At 38.8% G+C, this 21,311-nt stretch overlaps 1 protein-coding gene across 9 annotated transcripts in view; it reads right to left on the reverse strand.

Moving 5' to 3' along the window:
- Nucleotides 1-6,057: 6,057 nt before the first annotated feature.
- FAM135A (family with sequence similarity 135 member A) overlaps nucleotides 6,058-21,311 on the reverse strand; it is a 101,722-nt gene continuing 86,468 nt past the window's right edge. For all 9 annotated transcript variants that reach the window (XM_079780954.1, XM_079780953.1, XM_079780956.1 and 6 more), the window contains 2 exons: nucleotides 9,807-9,920; nucleotides 6,058-7,091 (listed from right to left, as the gene is read on the reverse strand). In XM_079780954.1, the coding sequence (XP_079637080.1) occupies nucleotides 6,886-7,091; nucleotides 9,807-9,920 (320 nt within the window). In that variant the 3' untranslated portion in view covers nucleotides 6,058-6,885. The remainder of the gene's footprint in view (nucleotides 7,092-9,806; nucleotides 9,921-21,311) is intronic.

The following is a 21,311-nucleotide window of genomic DNA, read 5'->3' on the forward strand; positions in this document are numbered from 1 at the left end:
GTATACAAAGATTGGGCATCTTTTACTCTTTTCCCCTCAGTTCTCGCTCTCGTTTACTTTTTAATCTATTGTTTAGTGAACTCCTACTTCGTCAGTCATTGACCAGATGACCTGAAAGATGAGTTTTGAGTGACGTACAGAGCAAGAAAAAGCTTCCCATCTGGTCCAGGCTGCTGTGAAAGGAGTCCTGCCAATTGGCCCCTTAAATTCCAACAGTTCCAATTTGTTGGGAGCATATGTGGCAGATCAGGAGGCTTCATGTAACCCGTGGAAGTCTTTTTTAAATTTTTATTTTATTTTAGAGAGAAAGGAAGAGAGAGGGAGAGAGAGAAACATTGATGGCAGAGAGAAACATCCAGGGGCTGCCTCCTGCATGCTCCCTTTTGGGGGTGGAGCTCGCAACAGGGAGAGGGGGTGGGTGGGGTGGAGGGGAGATGTGCCCTCACCGGGAATGGAACCAGCGACCTCTTGGTGCATGGGTCAACGCTCAACCACTGAGCGTCACTGGCCAAGCTGGAAGTCTTCACAGAATTGCAGTGTAGAGCTCCAGAATTTGTCTGACCAGGTGACGTCAGGTGGCTATGCAATCTGAGTTTCTCATCATGAACTGGGCGTTATCTGGTCCTTTTAGATAAGTTTTTTTTACTAAGAGGAAGTGGTTTATACAGAACAGGGCCAGAGACACCCCCCCCCCCCAAACAAACAAACAAAACAAACCACAGCCAATTTTCATTAGCATACTTTTGAACCTGAGCTCATATCTACAGTTTAACAAGGAGTTCCTTGTGTGAGAAAAAAATTCAAAGGTAGATTATAGCCCTAACCGGTTTGGCTCAGTGGATAGAGCGTTGGCTTGCGGACTGAAAGATCCCAGGTTCGATTCTGGTCAAGGGCATGTACCTTGATTGCGGGCACATTCCCAGTAGGAGGTGTGCAGGAGGCAGCTGATCGATGTTTCTCTCTCGTTGATGTTTCTAACTCTCTATCCCTCTCCCTTCCTCTCTGTAAAAAAGCAATAAAAAATATATATTTTTTAAAAAGATGGATTACAGATGGCTTTGCTCAATGTACTGACCCAGCTGGCAAGGGACTGGCTTTGGCTTTTAAAGACCCATTTATGAGAGACCCCCAGGAAGAGCAGTGAGGGGGAAAAAATCCTCCTGGAGGGCAGAACATTATCTTGTACACTTTGCCTGGAAGGAGATATGACATTTCCTGGGCACTGATTTAGTCAAGTGGTAAGGGACTGGGAAAAGGCTTTGGGATACTTCTGTGGAATTGGACCTCTCATAATGGCCCCAAAGCGTAAGAATATTTTGGTCTGATTGAATGCTCAAAAAAGGCTCTCATTGCCAAAGGGCTCTTAATCAGAACAAGTTTACTTTATTGCTAACGTATTATACCAAAATTTTGTGGCTTAAAAAAACGCTTATTCTCTCCCAGTTTTTGTGCATCAGGAATCCAGGTGCCGGAGTGCCTCTAGCTCTACCTCTTAAATGAGGTTACAGTCAAGCTGTTAGCTGGGGTTCCAGCCTCATATGGAGGCATGACTAGGGGAGGGATCTGCTTCCAAACTCACTCTCATGACTGTTGGCAGGATGCTTCAGTTGGACTACAGGCCTCCTTTAGTTCTTTGCTATGTGGGCTTCTCCAAAGGTCATCTCTTAACATAGAAGCTGCTTTTTCCACAGACTGAACAAATGAAAGGGGGATTGATCAAGACCAGAGACACAGTCTTTTTGAACCTCATCTCAGAAGTGACATCTATCACTTTTGCTGTATTCTAGCATGAGAAATAAATCAGATCCATCCCTCTCTCAAAGGGAGGGGATTACACAAGGGGTGAATACAGGCAGGTGGGGATTTTTGAAGGCCATTTTGGAGGCTGTCTACCACGACGACCTATTCTGTAGACAAGAGTCTCCTTCCCCACCACAGATGTTTGCTCAGTTGCTCACTAATAAGGTAGCCACGGTGGCATGGAGACATGCACATATTTTTAACATTATTTTCCTTTGCCAACACTGATTGGTTAGCACTATCATTTGTAGATCTCATTGTAATCAAACCTGCCGTAGCAGCTTGTATTATAGGAAGACAATTATTCTGGGTCTGGATTGCTTTCACTGACATGCTTCTTTTATATACTCCATCTGTGGTTACTGAATACCTTATACACCATACACCTTATATAGCATCCCAGACAACACTGCTTCTTACCAAAGAACTCACTTTCCTGTGAAAGATGTGAAGCAGGGTATGATACCTGTGGGATTAACCAGTCTTATCACATATCCCATCAGACCAGAAGCAAATGGTCTTATAAAATAATGGACATTCCCTATTGAAGGTTTACTTTTGGAACCAGGTGAGAAAATACACTTTGGGATGCTGTCCTAAAAGGATTTGACATATCCTCCAAATAATTTAACAGTACTCAGTGATATCTCTTCTGTTGACCTGTATTTTGTTTGGAATACAGGGTCCAAAGAGTAGCAGAGGGATTGATACCTTGCTCCATCTGACACACTGCTCATATATTTTGCTTTCCATTGTGGGGAGAAACAACCTGCCATGAGTCTCGAGGGTCCCTGCATATTATTGCTGAATATGTCAACTGCAAGACATCCATCTCCTGATACTGAACATTTCTGTAGCTAGTCATACAGGCATCTAAGTAGGTCAAAGCAACTACAGCACTACTACCATGTAACTGCTATTACCCTGGGGGAGAGATACTGGCTTCTTTGCTGCTTGCTCAAAAACTGCTTGGCCCTCACCCCTGGATTCTTCTACTGTAATGCAACCCACCGTATGTACAGGTGCCATCTGGCCCTCTGCATCACTGTGGGTGTTGGAGCTGACACTTGGCTACTATTTTGCTGTATTAAAGTCTTTTGTCTCTTACCCACGACTCTTCTACTAGCATGAAATGATGGCAAGAAAGCTAGCAAGTAGGCTAAAATTTCAGACCCTTCATTGATCTTTCCAGCATCTCCATGATTCCAGGTTCTTTTGGTGAACCAATGTTTGCACCCTGAGTGAGGTACAAGGGGATATGTTTTCCCTGAATTGGAAGTTGGGATTGCCACTTCTTTTTAGCTCATTCCTCTAGGTAAGGAATTAGAAAAAGTGGTAATGGTACCAGCAGGAGTGATTGGCCCTGATGACCATGTAAAGGGAGTAGGGAGAGGAGTCTGACTAGAACTTGGGAATCTCATTTCCTGGAATACCTCCCACCAATAGCATGATGAATTGTAAAAATTAAGCAGATTGTTGCACCCACATCTAGGCAAAATCACCCAAGCCAGATCCTTGTGTCACCTATGAGGTAAACAAATCTGACCAGGTGAGGTCTGTTTGAAAACAAAAGAGAATGGGATATGTGGCAGTGGTGACAAGCCATACTCATCCAGCCTTCATGACCAGTGGCGAACTGAGAACTGTATTTACCAAAAATATATTTTTAAAAAATCATAGAACTTTGGAACATAAAACATGCTGCATTCTATCTTGGAGATTTAGTTGTTCTGCAACGGGGCTCTAGAGGTTTTTTTAAAAATGAGTTACCCAAGTAATTCTCACCAAGGAAGCTTTAAAAGTACTGTTCTAGCTATATTCTTTCTCATTGATAGGTATGAACCTATCTTTTACTATTATTGTATATACTGGTGATAGTGGTGATTAGGTTACAATTTTATCTATAGGTTGAAAACTATTGAGACAAGGTTATAGAATCAGAGGAGAAATGGACATCACTGAGATCCCGGACTTGAAAATGGCAGAGGGATAATAGTATTATGTTAGGAGGAAACATTTCAAATGGGTAAATATGGGAAGAATGGTAGATGTAGATGTTGGAAGACAAAGAGATGGACTATAGTACACAAGTTTTTATATTTGGTGCTGAATCATCAAATGCATTTCATCTGTTTGGTAAACCTTGGTAGGAGAAATGGCCCATCTTCTGTGGAAGCTGAGGTCAGATATACTTGCTGTCTTTGATATCTGACAGCCTGAATGATGGCACAAGACTAAGCCTGGTCAGTTGGACATTCCCAATAGACTTTAAATCTGGAATGAGTGATGCAAATAAGCAGTGCCTGGAATCCAGTTTTCAGAGGCATCAATGCCATCAGAAATATAAAAAACTTCCAGGTCTTTTTGAGGTTGGAACATGGCTCTGATTTTGCTCATCTAGCTTCCTTTATTTCCTACTGTTTAAAGAGCTGGTTCTCCAGCCTTTCCATCAATTCTGAGAGCTGCTTAATAGTCTTCTACTGAATAATTTTTCTTCTTAAGTTTATAATTTTTTGTTGTTTCAACCAAGAATTCATATTGGTATATCCTATATAATAAAAGCCTAATATGCTAAGTGTCCGGTCGTCCAGTTGGCCGTTCAACCAATCAAAGTATAATATGTTAATGATATGCTAAGGCCGCTTATGATGTGCACTGACCACCAGGGGAAGATAGTCGACTGGTCAACCAGTCGCTATGATGTGCACTGACCACCAGGGGGCAGATGCTCTGACCAGTAGGTAGATTGCTGCTGGGGTCCGGCAGATCAGGACTGAGCCAGATGGGCCAGACACACCCTGGAGCCCTCCCTGGCCCTGATCATGCACCAATGGGGTACCTCGACCTGGCCTGCACCCTTTCACAATCCGGGACTCCGCGGGGGATGTCAGAGAGCCGGTTTCGACCTGACGGTGGAATGACCGGTCGCTATGATGCGCACTAACAACCAGGGGGAAGATGCTCAACTCAGGAGCTGTCCCCCGGTGATCAGAGAGCTCCCACAGGAGGAGCGCCGCTCAGCCAGAAGCCGGGCTCACAGCTGGCGAGTACAGCAGCAGTGGCGGGAGCCACTCCTGCCTCTGCGGCAGCACTAAGGATGTCCAATCCATGCACTCAGGGGGGCGTCCTTCAGCCAGGCCTGCTCCCAGACTGCGAGAGGGTGCAGGCCAGGCTGAAGGACGCCTCCCTGAGTGCATGGATTTCATGCACCAGGCCTCTAGTGTTTTAATAGGCTTCAATTTCTAAGAGTCAATTATTCTGTTTCAGATAATCATTCCCCCACCCACCCTTGCAATCTGAATTTGGAGGTGAATGGCACATGATAATTTCCCTGGTGAACCAGAAGTAAAGTTTGTTAGATTTTTGAACCATGATCATGGATAGGCTTTTAAAACTGTATTAAAACAACCAATAACCAATCAACCAACCATGATCATAAGAGCAATTTACCCTTAAATACAATTATATGATTATGAGTAAGAAGAATCCTTTGATTATCCTGAAAGAGATTATTCAAACTTAGAAATAAGCATGGCATTTCAAATTCAGGGTCAAGGTATGTGAAGATGAAAAATGTGTGTGGCAAAAATACATGGTAGATAATGCATATATTTACATTTTCCAGTTACAATGCACTTGGTATATTATTTCTTAGTCATTTCATTGAATTTTCAAGTACTTTTTAAAAAAGTAAAGATTTATGGAGAGCAATCAATGAAATACTGTATAATATATGCAAAAGATGTAAATTATAAAAATAATTTACAAAAGCTATGTTATATAATCACACTGGTCTATAATTAATATATTCAATTATAAATAAAAATATACCTCTAGTATTCTGAAAATAAGCAAGTGTTTTAGCTGTTCCTCTAGTCATTTGTTCATTTATTAACACCAGAGGCAGTAACACATTGCTAAAAATAAACATGCATCAATTATACAATACATACTTACAAAAACCTTATGTTTAATCACAACTGGTGAATAATGCAAACAGACCTTCTATCCACCTTAGTGCACTATGATTTTCACAAGTAAAATAATAAAGAAAAACAGAAAATTTAATGCTATTCAGCACCTTTAGTAAAGTCAAAAGACTTATCATCTCCATATATCAAAAACATTTGCATCTGTATCACGAAACATGTAAAGTTAATTATTTTGTTCCATTTTTAACACGAATTATTTTATTTACATTACTCTATAGTTCAACAAAATTTAACAATATTTAAAAATTATCTAAATTCATAAAAGTATTTCATAAATTTCAACAATTAATTATTATGTACAGGAAGTCCATGAAAAAAAGTTAAAAGAAATGTAGTCAGAAAGTTCAAGCAACATTACCAAATTTAACAAAATTCCAACTAAATCAAGGCAGAGGGCATTCAAACATTCAAAAATCTCTAGATGTTGCTAACATGAACATGAAAAGTTCCAGTAATAAAAGGCAATGTGAGAAACAATGTTGAAATCACCAGTAGAAAATATATTTTAATAGGCATGACATGTTTTAATAGTAGTAATGAATTTTTATAGAAAACTTTTATAACATTGTCATATACGAACTACCTCATTTGGCGGGGCTGAAGAGTTGATTTCAAAAAAATATATTTTAGCAGCCATAATTTTATTTCCAGTTAAAACATAGTAAAATGTTAAAAGTAAAATTTGTAATTAACTAAATATACCCAATACTAGAAAATTTAAAATTCCATGCTGTTCTAGCAATCATGGCCTCTAGTATGATGTGTCTGAATATATGGATTGTGGAAAGCCAATAATAAACAATCAGACATACATATGGGCTTAAAGTTTCACTGAAATACTTATGTAGCAAAATATATTAAAAAGTAATAGAAAAGTAAAAAGATAAAATTAAAAAAATATTGCACAGCCATATTACCTATAAAGTAAAGTTGATGTTTAAAAAGCTCTAAATATGGATGATATAAATTATCTTCCATATAAAAAGGTATAAATATTTCTTAGAACTTATCAGCATCTATAGTTTAAATATAACACATTATTTGAATCATTGTTGAATGAGGTAATTGTTAAGTCTTTTAAGAATGTTTTATCCTACTGGAAATATTTGAGGGCAGCAACCAGAAAGAATTTCTCTAAAAATATTTCTGAATCAAGAACAGCTATATGTGCAGCTCTCCCAATGAGTGAGTCAGCTGTATTAGGCAATGCATTGATGACATTATATCGAACCAAATTACAGTCCTTGCTTTGCAAAATTGGGCGAAGCAAATTGTGGATCATTTCTGAATAGATCTGTCCTATGGGAAAAGAGAAAAAGTAAAATTAGTTCACATGATTAACTGAAAAATATTCTATGCCAACTTTAAAATATATATATATTTATTTCAGAGAGGAAGGGAGAAGGAGAGATAGAAACATCAATGATGAGAGAAAATCACTGATTGGCAGCCTCTTGCATGCCCTCCTGGGGACAGAGCCTGCAATGGCTCACTGGGAATGGAACCGTGACCTGGTTCTTAGGTCAAACACTGAGCCACACAGGTTGGGCTCTATGCCTAGTTTAATATAATTTACAAAATTTAGTTACTTTATTTCCATTTAAAGTAGAAAAAGTTGTCCGTGTCTATGTGTCATATATATATTTTTTGCTTAATCCCTTCACCTTTTTCCACCCAGCTCCCCAATCTTCCTCCCCTGATGTATTTATATCTGTTTCTATTGTTCGTTAAATTATTTTTTTATTAGATTGTATACTTTAAACCTGTATGGTTTTATTGATCAATGTCACCTCAATCAATTCAATTAAAAAAGTAGAAAATGTTATTTTAAAAGGTTTTATTTTCCTTTAATTATCATTTTTGAGACAGTTTTAGAGAAAACATGATTCCATTATTTATCTAGCCATAACAAATTTATTATACATTATTCTTATCAATTTAATATTTTTAATTCAAAGCAATGAATATAACAGAGCAAATAGTTTTCTTCAACATTAAGTCACCTATGATTCATTAAATCATGAAAAGGTAGCCATGCTGAGACATTTTAATAAGGCAAAATTTAAAACTTTAGTCTATAGCAAGTTTCCACAGCAGTTGATATTTCCCCACATATTTCCACAATACAGGGATGGGTAAAAGTAGGTTAATAATAATAAATAATACAATAATTAATGAATAAATAATAATAAAGTAATTAAGGAATAAATAATAATACAAAAAATAAACTGTTCGTGTACTCACAACTGTAAACCTACTTTCGACCATTCCTGTATTTTGAGAATGCCAACTTTCTATAGTCAGAAGAACAAAGTGAGTTTGGCTCAAAGATCAAAGAGGATCCTTGTTTTGCTCTGAAGATTTATTTAATGCTTGGTTCTGCTTTTAATTCTAAAGTTCTCTCCCTCTTTTTGGTTAATTCTCTCCCTCTTTTTGGTTAATTCTTATAATGGACTTATTGAGGTCATGCTAAGCATAAAAGATCAAAGTTAGATATGCATACACATAAAAACACAAACTACTTATAAGGGGGCAAAACAGTTTTTAATGCTTATGCATTACTACATTACGAACAGATGAGTGCTAACACATATCCATGGAACCTATAAATTTTAGAAAAGCAGGTATTACATTTTGGAGGAGAGGCAGATGAGGAATGAAGAGAAGGCAATCATATATAGAAGTACAATTAGAGAAAGGAGAGAGAAGTATTTTAGAGGAAGATTAATATCACACAGATTCACAGACAACCTCTTCTCTTAGTTTTCATTGCTAGTCAAGTTGGATTTCTGGTTCCATGCTATTTAAAAAGTATTCTTACATAGGAAGAAATCCAAACCTCTATTAGATTTACCCTGTCCCCCAGTGGCAAAACAAAGGACATTTATCTAGTTTTAGTGACCCATCTGAAGGTTAAATGTCTTCTAAATTGTTCTCAAAAGTGGACTCTTGCTAAGACAGAAGTAAAAACACATATACACACAAGTTATTCTGATGTCACAAAATGCTAAAAAAATATGTTAACTGAGCAGAGTGCTTACTATGTGACAGAACCCTGTTAGGCAAGTCTAATACTAATGTATCTAAAGAGTCTCTGCCTAAAGAAGCTGTTCACTGTCACAATGTGGGAAAAGCAAAGGTTTAAGAATTTGTTTAAAATTAGCCTTGCCGAAACCGGTTTGGCTCAGTGGATAGAGCGTCGGCCTGCGGACTGGAAGGTCCCGGGTTCGATTCCGGTCAAGGGCATGTTCCTTGGTTGCGGGCACATCCCCAGTGGGGGGTGTGCAGGAGGCAGCTGATCGATGTTTCTAACTTTCTATCTCTCTCCCTTCCTCTCTGTAAAAAATCAATAAAATACATTAAAAAAAAAATTAGCCTTATTCCAAAAAAGGAACAGAGGCAACACTGGCAGGCAGGACACCCAAGTTCTTATCCTAAGCCTATAATTAACCACCAGTGACTTTGGATACGTCACTTAGCATCTCTGGGCCCCAGTTACAAAGTGAGCAAACAGGACCAAAGTCTCCTCTGGCAGCAAATAGCTATGATTTCTTTTGTTATTCAAAATTAGCAGAAGAATAAATAAGTACATTCTTCATCAGCCACTATCAATAAAGTGGTGCAACTCCCTGTTGCCATCTGAGGTACAAAACGAAGTAAGGTACAGACCAACATGTAGCATGACCATTACCCCAATCACCAGCCCCAATAATCTGGAGGAAATCAAAGTACAAATTATTTATGAGGCAGCAAAATGGAGAAGCATTTGTAATTAGATGAAAGAGCTATTTCATAAGAACAATTACTTGTTTCACTGGTAGAACCAACTGATGTGGTGGGAGCAAAGAAAGGAAGAAAAATGGAGGAAAGATAGCTGTTAATATCAGTGGGTGGACAAATAAGTAAAAGGAAAAAGAAGGATGAGACAAAGAAGAAAGTGACTACAAGAAACATTTGGGAAAAAACTCAGGTATAGCTATAATTCTTCAAAATACTTCTAATGTACTTTGTTACCTGACTGTTTGTCCTTTAAAGCTGTTTTACACATTTCAATGCGGGCAGAGTGATAAGGAACATAGCGATCCTGTAGAGAGCCCACTAGCACAACATTTTTGAAATAATGAAGCCCTGTGAAAAGAAAATACTAATTATAATGAAATAATTAACCAGATTTAGAACTTATTTTAAAAGTCTAGTTTTATTTTTTAAATGTCTTGATTTATTTTAGAGCTAGGAAGAAAGAGGGGTTGAGATAGAAACACCGATGAGAGAGAAACATGGATGGCTGCCTCCTGCAAGCCCCCTACTGGGGATGGAGCCAGCAATCCGGGCATGTGCTCTGACTGGGAATCAAACCGGTAATATATTGCTTCATGGGTCAAGGCTCAACCACTAAGCCACAACAGCTGGACTAGTAGCATATTAAGTGACCAAAAAAGTTTATTTCCTCAGTAGCACTGTTTATGGTTTTTAAAATACCTACTGAATTCTTTCTCCAAATTTTTATATATTATCTATAACCCCCTACCCAAGCTTCATTTATGTAGTTTATGTGCTCATATGAGGCATGTGTTTGAACTGAGTGAAAGCAAGGATTGTGGTGTGGTGGTATGAGGGATGGGGAGAAATTAGATATGGTGGACTAAAATTCCATAATATTTCACAACATTCTTACTTTTCAGAGGATATTCCTCAATATTAAGGAATAATTCCCAAGAAACCTATATTCTTCCTTTAAAAATAAATGAAACAACATATATGAATTCATTTAAAGCTGACTTAATTTTTTTTATTTCACTCTTGCCTAATATTCACATTTTTTCCTTACTTAAATATGATGTCAAGAGGATACATACTTTGATTTTTTTTAGTAATAATAATAATGGGCTTCATGATCCATCCCTAGACCTGTCAGATTCCTTTATTTTTATATTTTATTAAACTAAGTGAATTTAAGACTTGTGATTTGGAATATTAATTAATTAAGTACTGAAACTATGTTCTTAACCACTTTATTACTAGTAATGTTCTAGTTTTACTATTTGTCTCAGACTAGTAAGAAATAAAAATTTTATGTGATTATTAAATAATATACAAATCAATAATGGCAATACATTACAATTGGGGTGTGTAGTGCATACAATTTTGTTTCTGGAATGTTTCAGAGTAAAATTTTGATACTTTTTGTGCACTGAAATTCATATTCTTAGACAAACCAACTGTGGGAACTATTGTGGATCCAGAATAAAGGAAGCCTTTGTAGAAGCTTCCTTTCTCCCTTGGAACTTAAGGGTCCTAATAATGAGAAGACTGTAGATCCCCGTTCAGCCAGTTGAGACTGTATATAGCCTCTATGCCAAATATAAGGTCATCTTCCCTTTTTTTTCACAATGAGGAGATAACAGCAATTTGAGTATAGAAAATTCCAGGGATATAAGTAAAATAAACATCTACAATAGGAATTCAATTACACAATCATATTTTAAGGATATTAAGAAAAACTGATTTCCCCCTCCATTTTCACATTTCATGAGACAAATTCATTCTACTTTGGCTTCATTTGACAGCAATGTCTTCATCAGCAATTAGTGCTACTTTAGGAATTACCTATGTATCTTAGAGCAGAGGTCTTCAAAGTGGTATACATTTACCCCATAGGTAATTTAAGACTCTCTTAATTTGGAGGTGAGGGATAACTGTAAAGGTGTATAAAGTCCAAAGACAGGTTGATTGATTTTTAAAAAATTGGAGATATTATAGTGGTTTGCTACTGATAAGAATGATCTGTACAAAAGAGAAAATTGATGTAACAGAGGGATGGGGCAGCTACTAAAGCCAAGGCCTTAAATAAGCAGGGAGTAGATGGGCATGTATAGCTTTAAGGAAACTGATTTCCATAGTCCAACTTCCATATGAGCACTTTTCTATAAATGGCTTGTCCTGCTCCCACATTACAAGAAAAAGATATTTCTCCAATCTATTTCAGATCTTATCATGATGTATATAACCTTGGGGCACACATCTTCCATAAATCGAATTAAAATAATCTTTATATTTTTATGATGACATAATTACAGTAAATATATACAACTGGATATGCTAGAAAACATATCCTCTGCAACTATTTCAAATGATAGGAAGTGTTTTTAGATGTCACCCTAAAATTATATAAGGGGGTATACACTTTTGCAAAAAATTTTTAGTGGTTAAATGAGCCAAACGTGAAAACAACTGTCCTACTAAATGTCATTACTTCCAAGTGGTTTTTGATACTGCACTTTATGAATCTAAGTATGCTGCTGTTACTGAAATTTTATCCCAAGTTGCATGAAACCAGTCATATAACAACACAATTAGCTTCTTCATTTATCTATATATATGTGTACTCCATAAAGGGCTACCATATTGCACAATTTTAGGGGCACAATTCATACCACACTCTGCATAAATAATACCACTTGGAGCTGTGCATTCCACAGCCTATGCTTAATAACTTCATTTTTATTTTTTCCTATTTTTCCTTAAACTGCCAGCATCTTCTATCCCCTCTTCACTCTTACCTTATGACCTTGCTTTCTATTTCACTGAGAATATGATAGAAAAGAACTTCCACATACCTCCACCTTAACACAAACCCACTTACCATACCTGTACTTGCACGTTCTGCCTTCACTCTTGCTCCTTCTGACGAACTGTTCATGCTCCCAACTCAGGCTAGCCCTTATACTTGTATGCTACTATCCCTCCTGCTTATTTAAGGCTATGGCTCTAGTAGCTTTCCCATCCCCCTCTTACATTAGTTTTCTCTTTTGTACAGATCATTCTTATCAGTAGCAAAACATTGTAATCTCTTCCATTAAAAAAAAATCAATCAACCTGTCTTTGGACTTTATACTACTTTACTATTACCCCTCACCCCCAATTTCTTGATATAGTTATATCATAAAAATAGTAGGCATTACAATTTCTTTATATAGTTATATCATAAAAATAGTAGGCATTATATTTAAAAATTACATTAAATATGTTTTTCAAAATAATAGCTTTTAGCAGAGAATGTGATATACTTCTTTAAAAAATATATAAATTTTTATTGATTTCGGAGAGGAAGGGGGAGATAGAAACATCAAGGATGAGAAAGAATCACTGCTCGACTGCCTCTTGCACACCCCACACTGGGGATCGAGCCCACAACCCGGGCATGTGCCCTGACCGGGAATCAAACCATGACCTCCTGGTTGACGCTCAACCATTGAGTCAACTGGCCCGGCTGATATACTTCTATAGAGAAATGACACTCAGGTTGAGAATCACTGCTTTAGACTGACATCCTTGAGAGAAGTGTCTATGTCTCCCCAAGTTCAGGCAGCTCAGTGGAAGAAAAGCAAAATCAATAATGATTAGATGAGGACATTTCCTTTTTTAAAAAATTGATTTTTTGAGAGAGAAGAGGGGAGAGGGAGAGAGAGAAACATTGGATCAACTGCCTCCTGCACACCCCCTACGGGAGATCGATCTCGTAACCCATTAAGTGCCCTGACTGGGAATCAAACCTGCGACCTCTCATTGCATGGGACCAACTCAGCCACACTGACTGGGCTAGTTGAGGGGATTTCTAAGACACTTTAAAGTCTTAGATTCTATGATGATGAAACAGAACCAAAGATCCTAATTCTGTCCTAGCACGTTTGGCTCAGTGGATAGAGTGCTGGCCTACGGACTGACGGGTCCCTGGTTCAATTCTGGTCAAAGGCTTGAGGGCTTGATCCCCAGTAGGGGGTGTGCAGGAGACAGCCGATCAATGATTCTCTCTCATCATTGATGTTTCTATCTCTCGTTCCCTTTCCTTCCTCTCTGAAATCAATATAAAATATATTTTTAAAAAGATCCTAATACTGATATATACTATATTGTCATATTTTGAAATGATTCCTAAGACAGTACTTTACTTTTAAAATGCATTTTAAATTTAGTAATCAATCCATCTTAATAGTTTTTCAACATAAATTAATACTAAAAATGTACTTTTGCATAGAAGGTTTGATTTTTGAGTTATCCAAGAACCAAGTTAATTAAATAGACTGTGACTCTTTTTGAATCTTTGGGTTTCAATTCCTTGTCTAGCAGTGTTGGCTGGAGAAGGCACAAACTCAAAGTGAAACATGGTAGGCTCAGAGTCTCAATAGGAATTAAAGGAATACATCCTTTGAGTTGAAGTCCATCTAATAAAAATGTCTGGAGTTTTTATTTTGGAAGCCTTTTATTCTAGGTTCATCTTCTCTGCACCTACACTGATTCTACCTGCTCAAAGATGACCTAGTTAACTGGCCTTCAGGTTAGCACTTCACTCAGCCCCTGAAGTGGCTAATTATTGGGTGAAGTTACCTCTAACTTGGGAAAGTAACAAGATTTTCCCCATCTACAGAATGCAGTAGAAATAAAAAAGTTTTTAAATATTTTAGTTTACTTTTCAAGATTACCAAGAAAAAGATTAAAATCTTCAATATTTTTCTGTACTGTGTAATAACGTGATTTATATGAACACTGTAAATGATAACTTTCATCTTCATTATTAGTCTTCCTGATACTTTTGGTATCTCAATTTTTCTGAAACTTTAATGTTTTAAAGCAATTCATATTGATTCATTTTATCTACTTTTTGAAATTGGCTAAAGCCCTGGTTGTTTTGCATACTAAGGGACATTTAGCAGAGTCTGGAGACATTTTTGTTGTCACACTGTGGATTGGGGGTTGTAAGAGTGCGTGTTTTACTGGTATTTTGTGGGTAGAGGCCAGGGATGCTAAATATCCTATAATGCATAGGACAATGCATGACAACAAAGAATTATCCAGCCTACAATGTCAATAGTGCTGAAGCTGAGAAAACCTTGTACTCATAAAATGGACATATTCTAAGCAATATTAAACTATTCTTATTATTACTTATTTATTTTAAATACTATGTTAGAAAGAATTTGCTTCCTAAAATAATGTTAGCTGATGCTGATTCATTCCCATATTTTCAGAAACAAAATACAAATGTTATTTACAAATCAAGTGATACGTATTATTAAACACCCCTATAATCTACTGGAAGAGAAGATTATCTTGAGCCACACTAGCACAGCAGGAAACTTCTTTATTTGTCAGAAAACAACCACTGGTAAAGAGAATCTAAGCAGATGTTTTTGGGAATACCTTAAAAGGATATTATGTTTTGTAAGTTTCAACATGAATAGATTCTTTTCTGGCTATATTTGAGCCCTTATTATGGAATGTAAAAGTGCCCATGATCCTTGTCTCTATGTAATCTTAACTACTTCACCACTGGTGTCACCTAATATATATATAATATACAGTTTACCTTCCACATTGCTCTAGTTCCTTCATCTAAGACTTTGTAGCTTTCACACAGTGAAACCATAAAAGAGAAATCACCACTAGGACTTTTTGTTTAAAAACACCTAATAATCGCATTTTGGTTACTTAAAATGGTTATGTAAACACTGTTCTATGCTTTTCTGTTTTACGTATGTTTCTAATGTGAACCCATATATTTCTACATTGTGAATAAAGTAATTATATGCATGTTAGAGGCCTGGTGCACAAAATTCATTCACTTGGGGGTCCCTCAGCCTGGCCTGTGCCCTCTTGCAATCCGGGAGCCCTGGGGGGACGTCTGACTGCGGCAGAGGCAGGAGAGGCTCCCGCCACCACCACTGCACTGGCCAGCCATGAGCGCAGCTTCTGGCTGAGCAGCGCGCCCGCCGTGGGAGCACACTGACCACCAGGGGGCAGCTCCTGCGTTAAGCGTATGCCCTCTGGTGGTCAGTGTGCATCTTAGCAACCTGTCGTTCCACCATTCAGTCGATTTTCATATTAGCCTTTTATTACATAGGATAGAATATACAGGTGTAATAATTTCCTAGGAATTGACTACTCATTTCTCACAATTCTCTAGATGACAAAAAAGGGGGGAGGGGAACATAGCTCAAAACAGACTTGCTCCAACCCTTGTGATAATGTTGTAATTTAAAAATCAATTAATATTTGTTGATATTTAAAACTGCAATTAGAAATAGCCTCTAAAGAGAAATCATGTAATAAAAATATACATTAATGGCTTAACATAACATGGCTTGAACCATGTGTGACTGCTTACTAACTCTGTGACCTGCAGCAAATCACCCAACTTTTCTATGCCTCAGTGTCCTACTCTGCAGAATGGGGACAATAGTCCTACTTCATAAAGCTAAATCAGCTAATATGTTTAGTATGCTTAAGTGGTATCTGGAATATAGAAATGTTGTGTGTGTCAGCTATTATTTATTCCTATATTTTAGTATTATTTACTGCACTAGTCATCATTATTAGAAAACAGTCTTCTTTCATGTTATTGTCCAATAATAATATTAATTGAATTCAGGCATATATTAATAAACTTATATCTGGGTATAAGTAGAAATCTTAAAACATCAAAACAATTTTCACAAGTCATTTGAATAATTTTTATGGCTGGTAAAATTGACATTTAGATGAGCTGATTTTTTTGTTGTTGTTAATCCTCACCCGAGGATATTTTTTTCATTGATTTTTAGAGAGAGTGGAAGGGAGGGGGAAGAGACAGAGAGAGAGAAACATCGTTGTGAGAGAGAAACATCAATTGGTTGCTTCCTGCATGCACCTGAAGCCAGGGATTGAGTCTGCAACCAAGGTACATGCCCTTGACCGGAACTGAACCCCCAACCCTCAATCTGCAAGTTAATGCTCTAACCACTGAGCCAAACCAACCAGGGCTAGATGAGCTGATTTTTAACAATTCTGTTAAAATATTTCCTAAAATAGATTCATATGAGCAAATTCCTATTATCTAAAACACTAATATTATTTTAGTTCAGGCACTTCTTCATTTAGAGCTATTTTTACTATTTAACATTTATCGAGTTTCAATGCTATTCAAAACTAGGGGCCTGGTGCACAAAATTCGTGCACTGGGGAGGGGTCCCTCAGCCCAGCCTGCCCCCTGTCACATACTGGGAGCCACCAGGAGATGTCCTATGGACCTAAGCCGCATGCAGTCTGGCTTCCTTTTGCTTGAGGCTACCGGGCTGATCAGGGGAAGGCGCCCGCCCCATCACCCCTCTGCTGCAGCCACTGTCAGTCACCGCAGCTGCCAAGGTATTTTCATCAACACAGACCCCAGTCCCTTCACCATGAAAAAATGACAACTTTCTTTAAGCATTTTCAAGATGTGTCTTTCATAGAATATGACATTTCTTTATTTTTCTTTTTATCCTCACCTGAGGATATGTTTCCATTGATTTTTTCCCCCTTCCCTCTGATCCCAAGCTCAGCCCCTTCCCAAGTCAAAAGCCTCCTCCCCAGGTTTAGGCTTGGGAAGGGGTTCCCCCCCCTCCCACCTCCGATCTCAGGCTCTGCCCCTTGTTAAGCCTAAAGCCTCCACCCCAGGCTTTAGGCTTGGGAAGGGGTTCCCCCCAGCACCTCCCCAAGCTTAAAGCCTCCGCCCCAGTCTTTAGGCTTGGGAAGGGGTTCCCCGCCCCCCACCTCCGATCTCAGGCTCTGCCCTTTCTTAAGCTTAAAGCCTCCACCCCAGGCTTTAGGCTTGGGAAGTGGTTCCCCCCACCCCCACCCCTGGCCCCTCCCATCGCAGGCTCGGCCCCTTCCCACGCCTAAAGCCTCCGCCCCAGGCTTTAGGCTTGGGAAGGAGACCCCCGCCCCTCCGATAGCAGGCTCGGCCCCTTCCCAAGCCTAAAGCCTCTGCCTGATGGCCAGCTGGGAGTGACCTGAGTGCTGAGGAGGTTCCCCAGGCCCAGGTATGTATGCAAATTAACAGCCATCTTGGTTAGGTTAATTTGCATACTCACCCTGATTGGCTGGTGGGCGTGGCTTGGGCATAGCAAAGGTGCGGCCAATTTGCATATTACTCTTTTATTAGGTAGGATGGTAATTGTTTACATGCATTACCTCAAGTAATCTTTAACAGTCCTGTAAGGAAGATACTATTATTCCCATTCTACCAATGAAGAAACTAAAGCTTATTTAGATTAAGTAACCTAGTCAGTGTTTCAACTAGAACTAATACCTATGTGTGCCTTCAAGTTTGGCTGTTATGTAGCGTTAGGCTGGTACAACCAGAAGGGAGGCGAGAGTCTTGCCATACATTATAAGTCAAATAATAATAACTTGTAAGCAAAAGTTTTAACTATTCCTTATGAAATAACTCAAGTGCAAAAGACCTACTCATATCTATTAATAACTATAATCTTAACTAGAGGCCCGGTGGAAGAGGTGGGGTGGCGGGGGGATGGGGGGATCCCTCAGACCAGCCTGCACCCTCTCACAATCCGGGACCCCTCGGGGATGTCTGACTGCCTGTGGGATCGGGCCTAAACCGGCAGTCAGATATCCCTCTCGCAATCCAGGACTGCTGGCTCCTAACTGCTCACCTGCCTGCCTGCCTGATTGCCCCAACCCCTCTGCCTGCCTGCCTGATGGTCCCTAACCACTCTGCCTGCCTGCCTCATTGACTCCAACCGCTGGCTTGCCTGCCTGATCACCCCTAGCCACTCGTCTGCCTGATCGCCCCTAACCACTCTGCCTGATCGCCCCTAACTGCCTCTGCCTGCCTGCCTCATTGCCTCCAACCGCTGGCCTGCCTGCCTGATAGCCCCTAACCGCCTCTGCCTTGCCCCCCGCTGCTGTGGCTTCATCCCGAAGGACGTCAGGAATGATGTCCGGAATGACATCTGGAAGGTCATTCGGCTATCTGGTCTAATTAGCAGATTACGCTTTTATTATTATAGATCATACAAATCTGTTTGGATGAGGAATGCATGGAGTATAGAATTTTTGTAGTAAGATTTTATAGTTATGTTTTTATTTATTTTATTTTTATTTTTTATAGTAGTACATATATTTCCTTTTTTTGTTTTTATTTTCTTATGTTGCTATTTATTACTGTTGTTGATGAAATTTACTTTGTATAATGCAGTATAAATACACAAACCCTGGGAAACATTTATATTCAGTTTTACCTTTCATATATTTCCTAACCCATTAGGAGCAGTGGTAAAAACTTCACACCACACAAAATGGTTCTAGTTAGTGTAAGTTTTTATCACATGAGAACTATACACTATATTTATTTTTTAATATATTTTATTGATTTTTTTACAGAGAGGAAGGGAGATAGAGAATCAGAAACATTAATGAGAAAGAAACATCGATCAGCCGCCTCCTGCACGCCCCCCACTGGGGATGTGCCCGCAACCAAGGTAGGTGCCCTTGACCGAAATCGAACCTGGGACCCCCCAGTCCGCAGGCTGACGCTCTATCCACTGAGCCAAACCGGTTTCGGCTATACACTATATTTAAAATTAAGGATTTTATAGGAATATCTTGTAGTTTTACTAATCACGTATATATTTCTGTACACTGTAAGAAACTTATTGTTGATCTGTACCTTTAGAAACAAGATCATAAAACTCAACTTATAAAAAAAAGTTTCTTTCATTGATTCTAATAACAGACAATACATGAAATAATCATCCCCAGATTTCTTTATCATATTAATAACATTTAAGGTAGAATCCTGAAAAGGCTAAAGCAGGACTCAAATGAAGTAGCTATATTCAATTACTAAATCTGTCCAGTGTTCATATCAAATGTTTTAAGAGCAGGATGGAGGATATGGGTGATAGGAATGAAGATAAAGGATAGATTTAAAAGACCAAAGATTAAGTTTATACGGTCAAGTTACTTTAGACTTGGAACTCTCAGTCACCAATATATGGATTTGATTTTCAGCTTACCATACAATATCTGACCTGCTTTTGGATACTGAAAATAATATTGAAAAGATCATCCATTGATTCAATGGATTTATACCGAACAACTACTAGGAAGAACTATAGTAAATTCTAGGTGTGTATATATGAAGGGTGGAAAAGGTTGTCACAGCAGATCCTACTTAAAGAAAGGAGGATAAGATATATAAAAATGAGACATATCAGATAAACTGTAAGGAGTATGATAAAATAGGTTCATATATAATATTAATAGGAATTCAGAGATATTAGCAATCTTGGGCTGTGGGACACAAAGAATCTTGGGCTGTGGAATCAAAGATGACACTGATGTGTTTCAAACCAAGTAATTTAGAAGATAGAGTGCTCCTTTAAAAAGGATGAAAAAAGAGATTGCAAAAGAAGACAATATGTTCAGTAGTAAACATATTTAGTTTGATATGTAAGTAGAGATGTCTAGCAGGCCAATGAGGATGGGAATTCACTGATGAAGTAAGTCCTGGAGATAAAAGATTTGAGATATAAAGGCATACATTAGGTACTCTGAGAGCAGAGTAGCATTAAATCAGAGAGCATCAAGAAAAGCTTTTGATAATAAGTAGGTGGTGCTTGACTTTAACTTTAGCAGATGAAGATAATTAGTTCTGAAAAGAAGGGTAAACACATCAGGAGAAACAGTAGTAGAAAAAGTATGGATAAATGCAAGGAAGCATAAAACATGTGTGGTATGACTAAAGCAAAGGATGTGTATGTGGGAAGAGTAAGATAGTAAGCAATTAAAATAAGTAGGGACCAGGTTATAAAGGATTTGATGTCCTAAGCCTCAGAATTTAAACTTCATCCTAAAAGCTGCAAGGTATTATAAAAAGATTTTTAAACAGGAGCAATATAGTCTGATTTAATTTTTAGGAGATAATTTCATCTCATGAGGAAGTGAGATTGGAGAGAAGGGGTCATACAGGAGGCAAGGTAACCAGTCTGGAGGCCACAGCAATAACCTAAGTAAAAAGTGATGAAGGTTGAACTAGAGCAGTGGCAAAGAAAAGAAAGAGAAGTCTTAGAAAGCTGAATGTTTCCGGGTTTGATAACTCTATAGATGTGAGGAGAGAGTGAGAAAGAGGAGTCTGGAACAACTTCTAAGTTTCAGTCTGGGTAGATGATAATGGTGCCATTCCTGTAGTTGTGGAATCCAGAGAATTAAATCTGAGTAGAAAGAGGAGGTGTCTGAAGCATCTGAGGCACCCATCCTATATAATAAAGAGGGAATATGCAAATTGACCATCACTCTGCCACAAAGATGGCTGCGCCCACAGCGGAGGTGGGGTTTCTTTAACACAAGATTGCTGCACCCACAGCAGAGGACGAGTTCCCGTAACGAGCCTTAACGAGCAATAAGCAGGGGCCTGAGGCTGCGCCCCCCACCCCCCACCCTTGTGGGGTTTGACGGGGGACCTCAGGCTGCGCCCCCTGCCTGGTGGGGTTTGACAGGTGGCCTGAGGCTGCACCCCCTGCCCGGTGGGGATTGACGGGGGGACCTCAAGGTGCGCCCCCACCCCAGCCCCAGGCCAGAGGACCTGAGGCCACGCCCTCTGCCTGACAGGGCTTGACAGGGGACCTCAAGGTGCCCCCCCCACGCCCCTGGTTTTGGACAGGGGGAACTCAGGCTGTTCCCCTCGTCCTGGGCCGGGGGACC

Source organism: Cnephaeus nilssonii (genome assembly GCF_951640355.1).
Source record: "Cnephaeus nilssonii genome assembly, chromosome: 9".
Lineage (NCBI taxonomy): Eukaryota > Metazoa > Chordata > Mammalia > Chiroptera > Vespertilionidae > Cnephaeus > Cnephaeus nilssonii.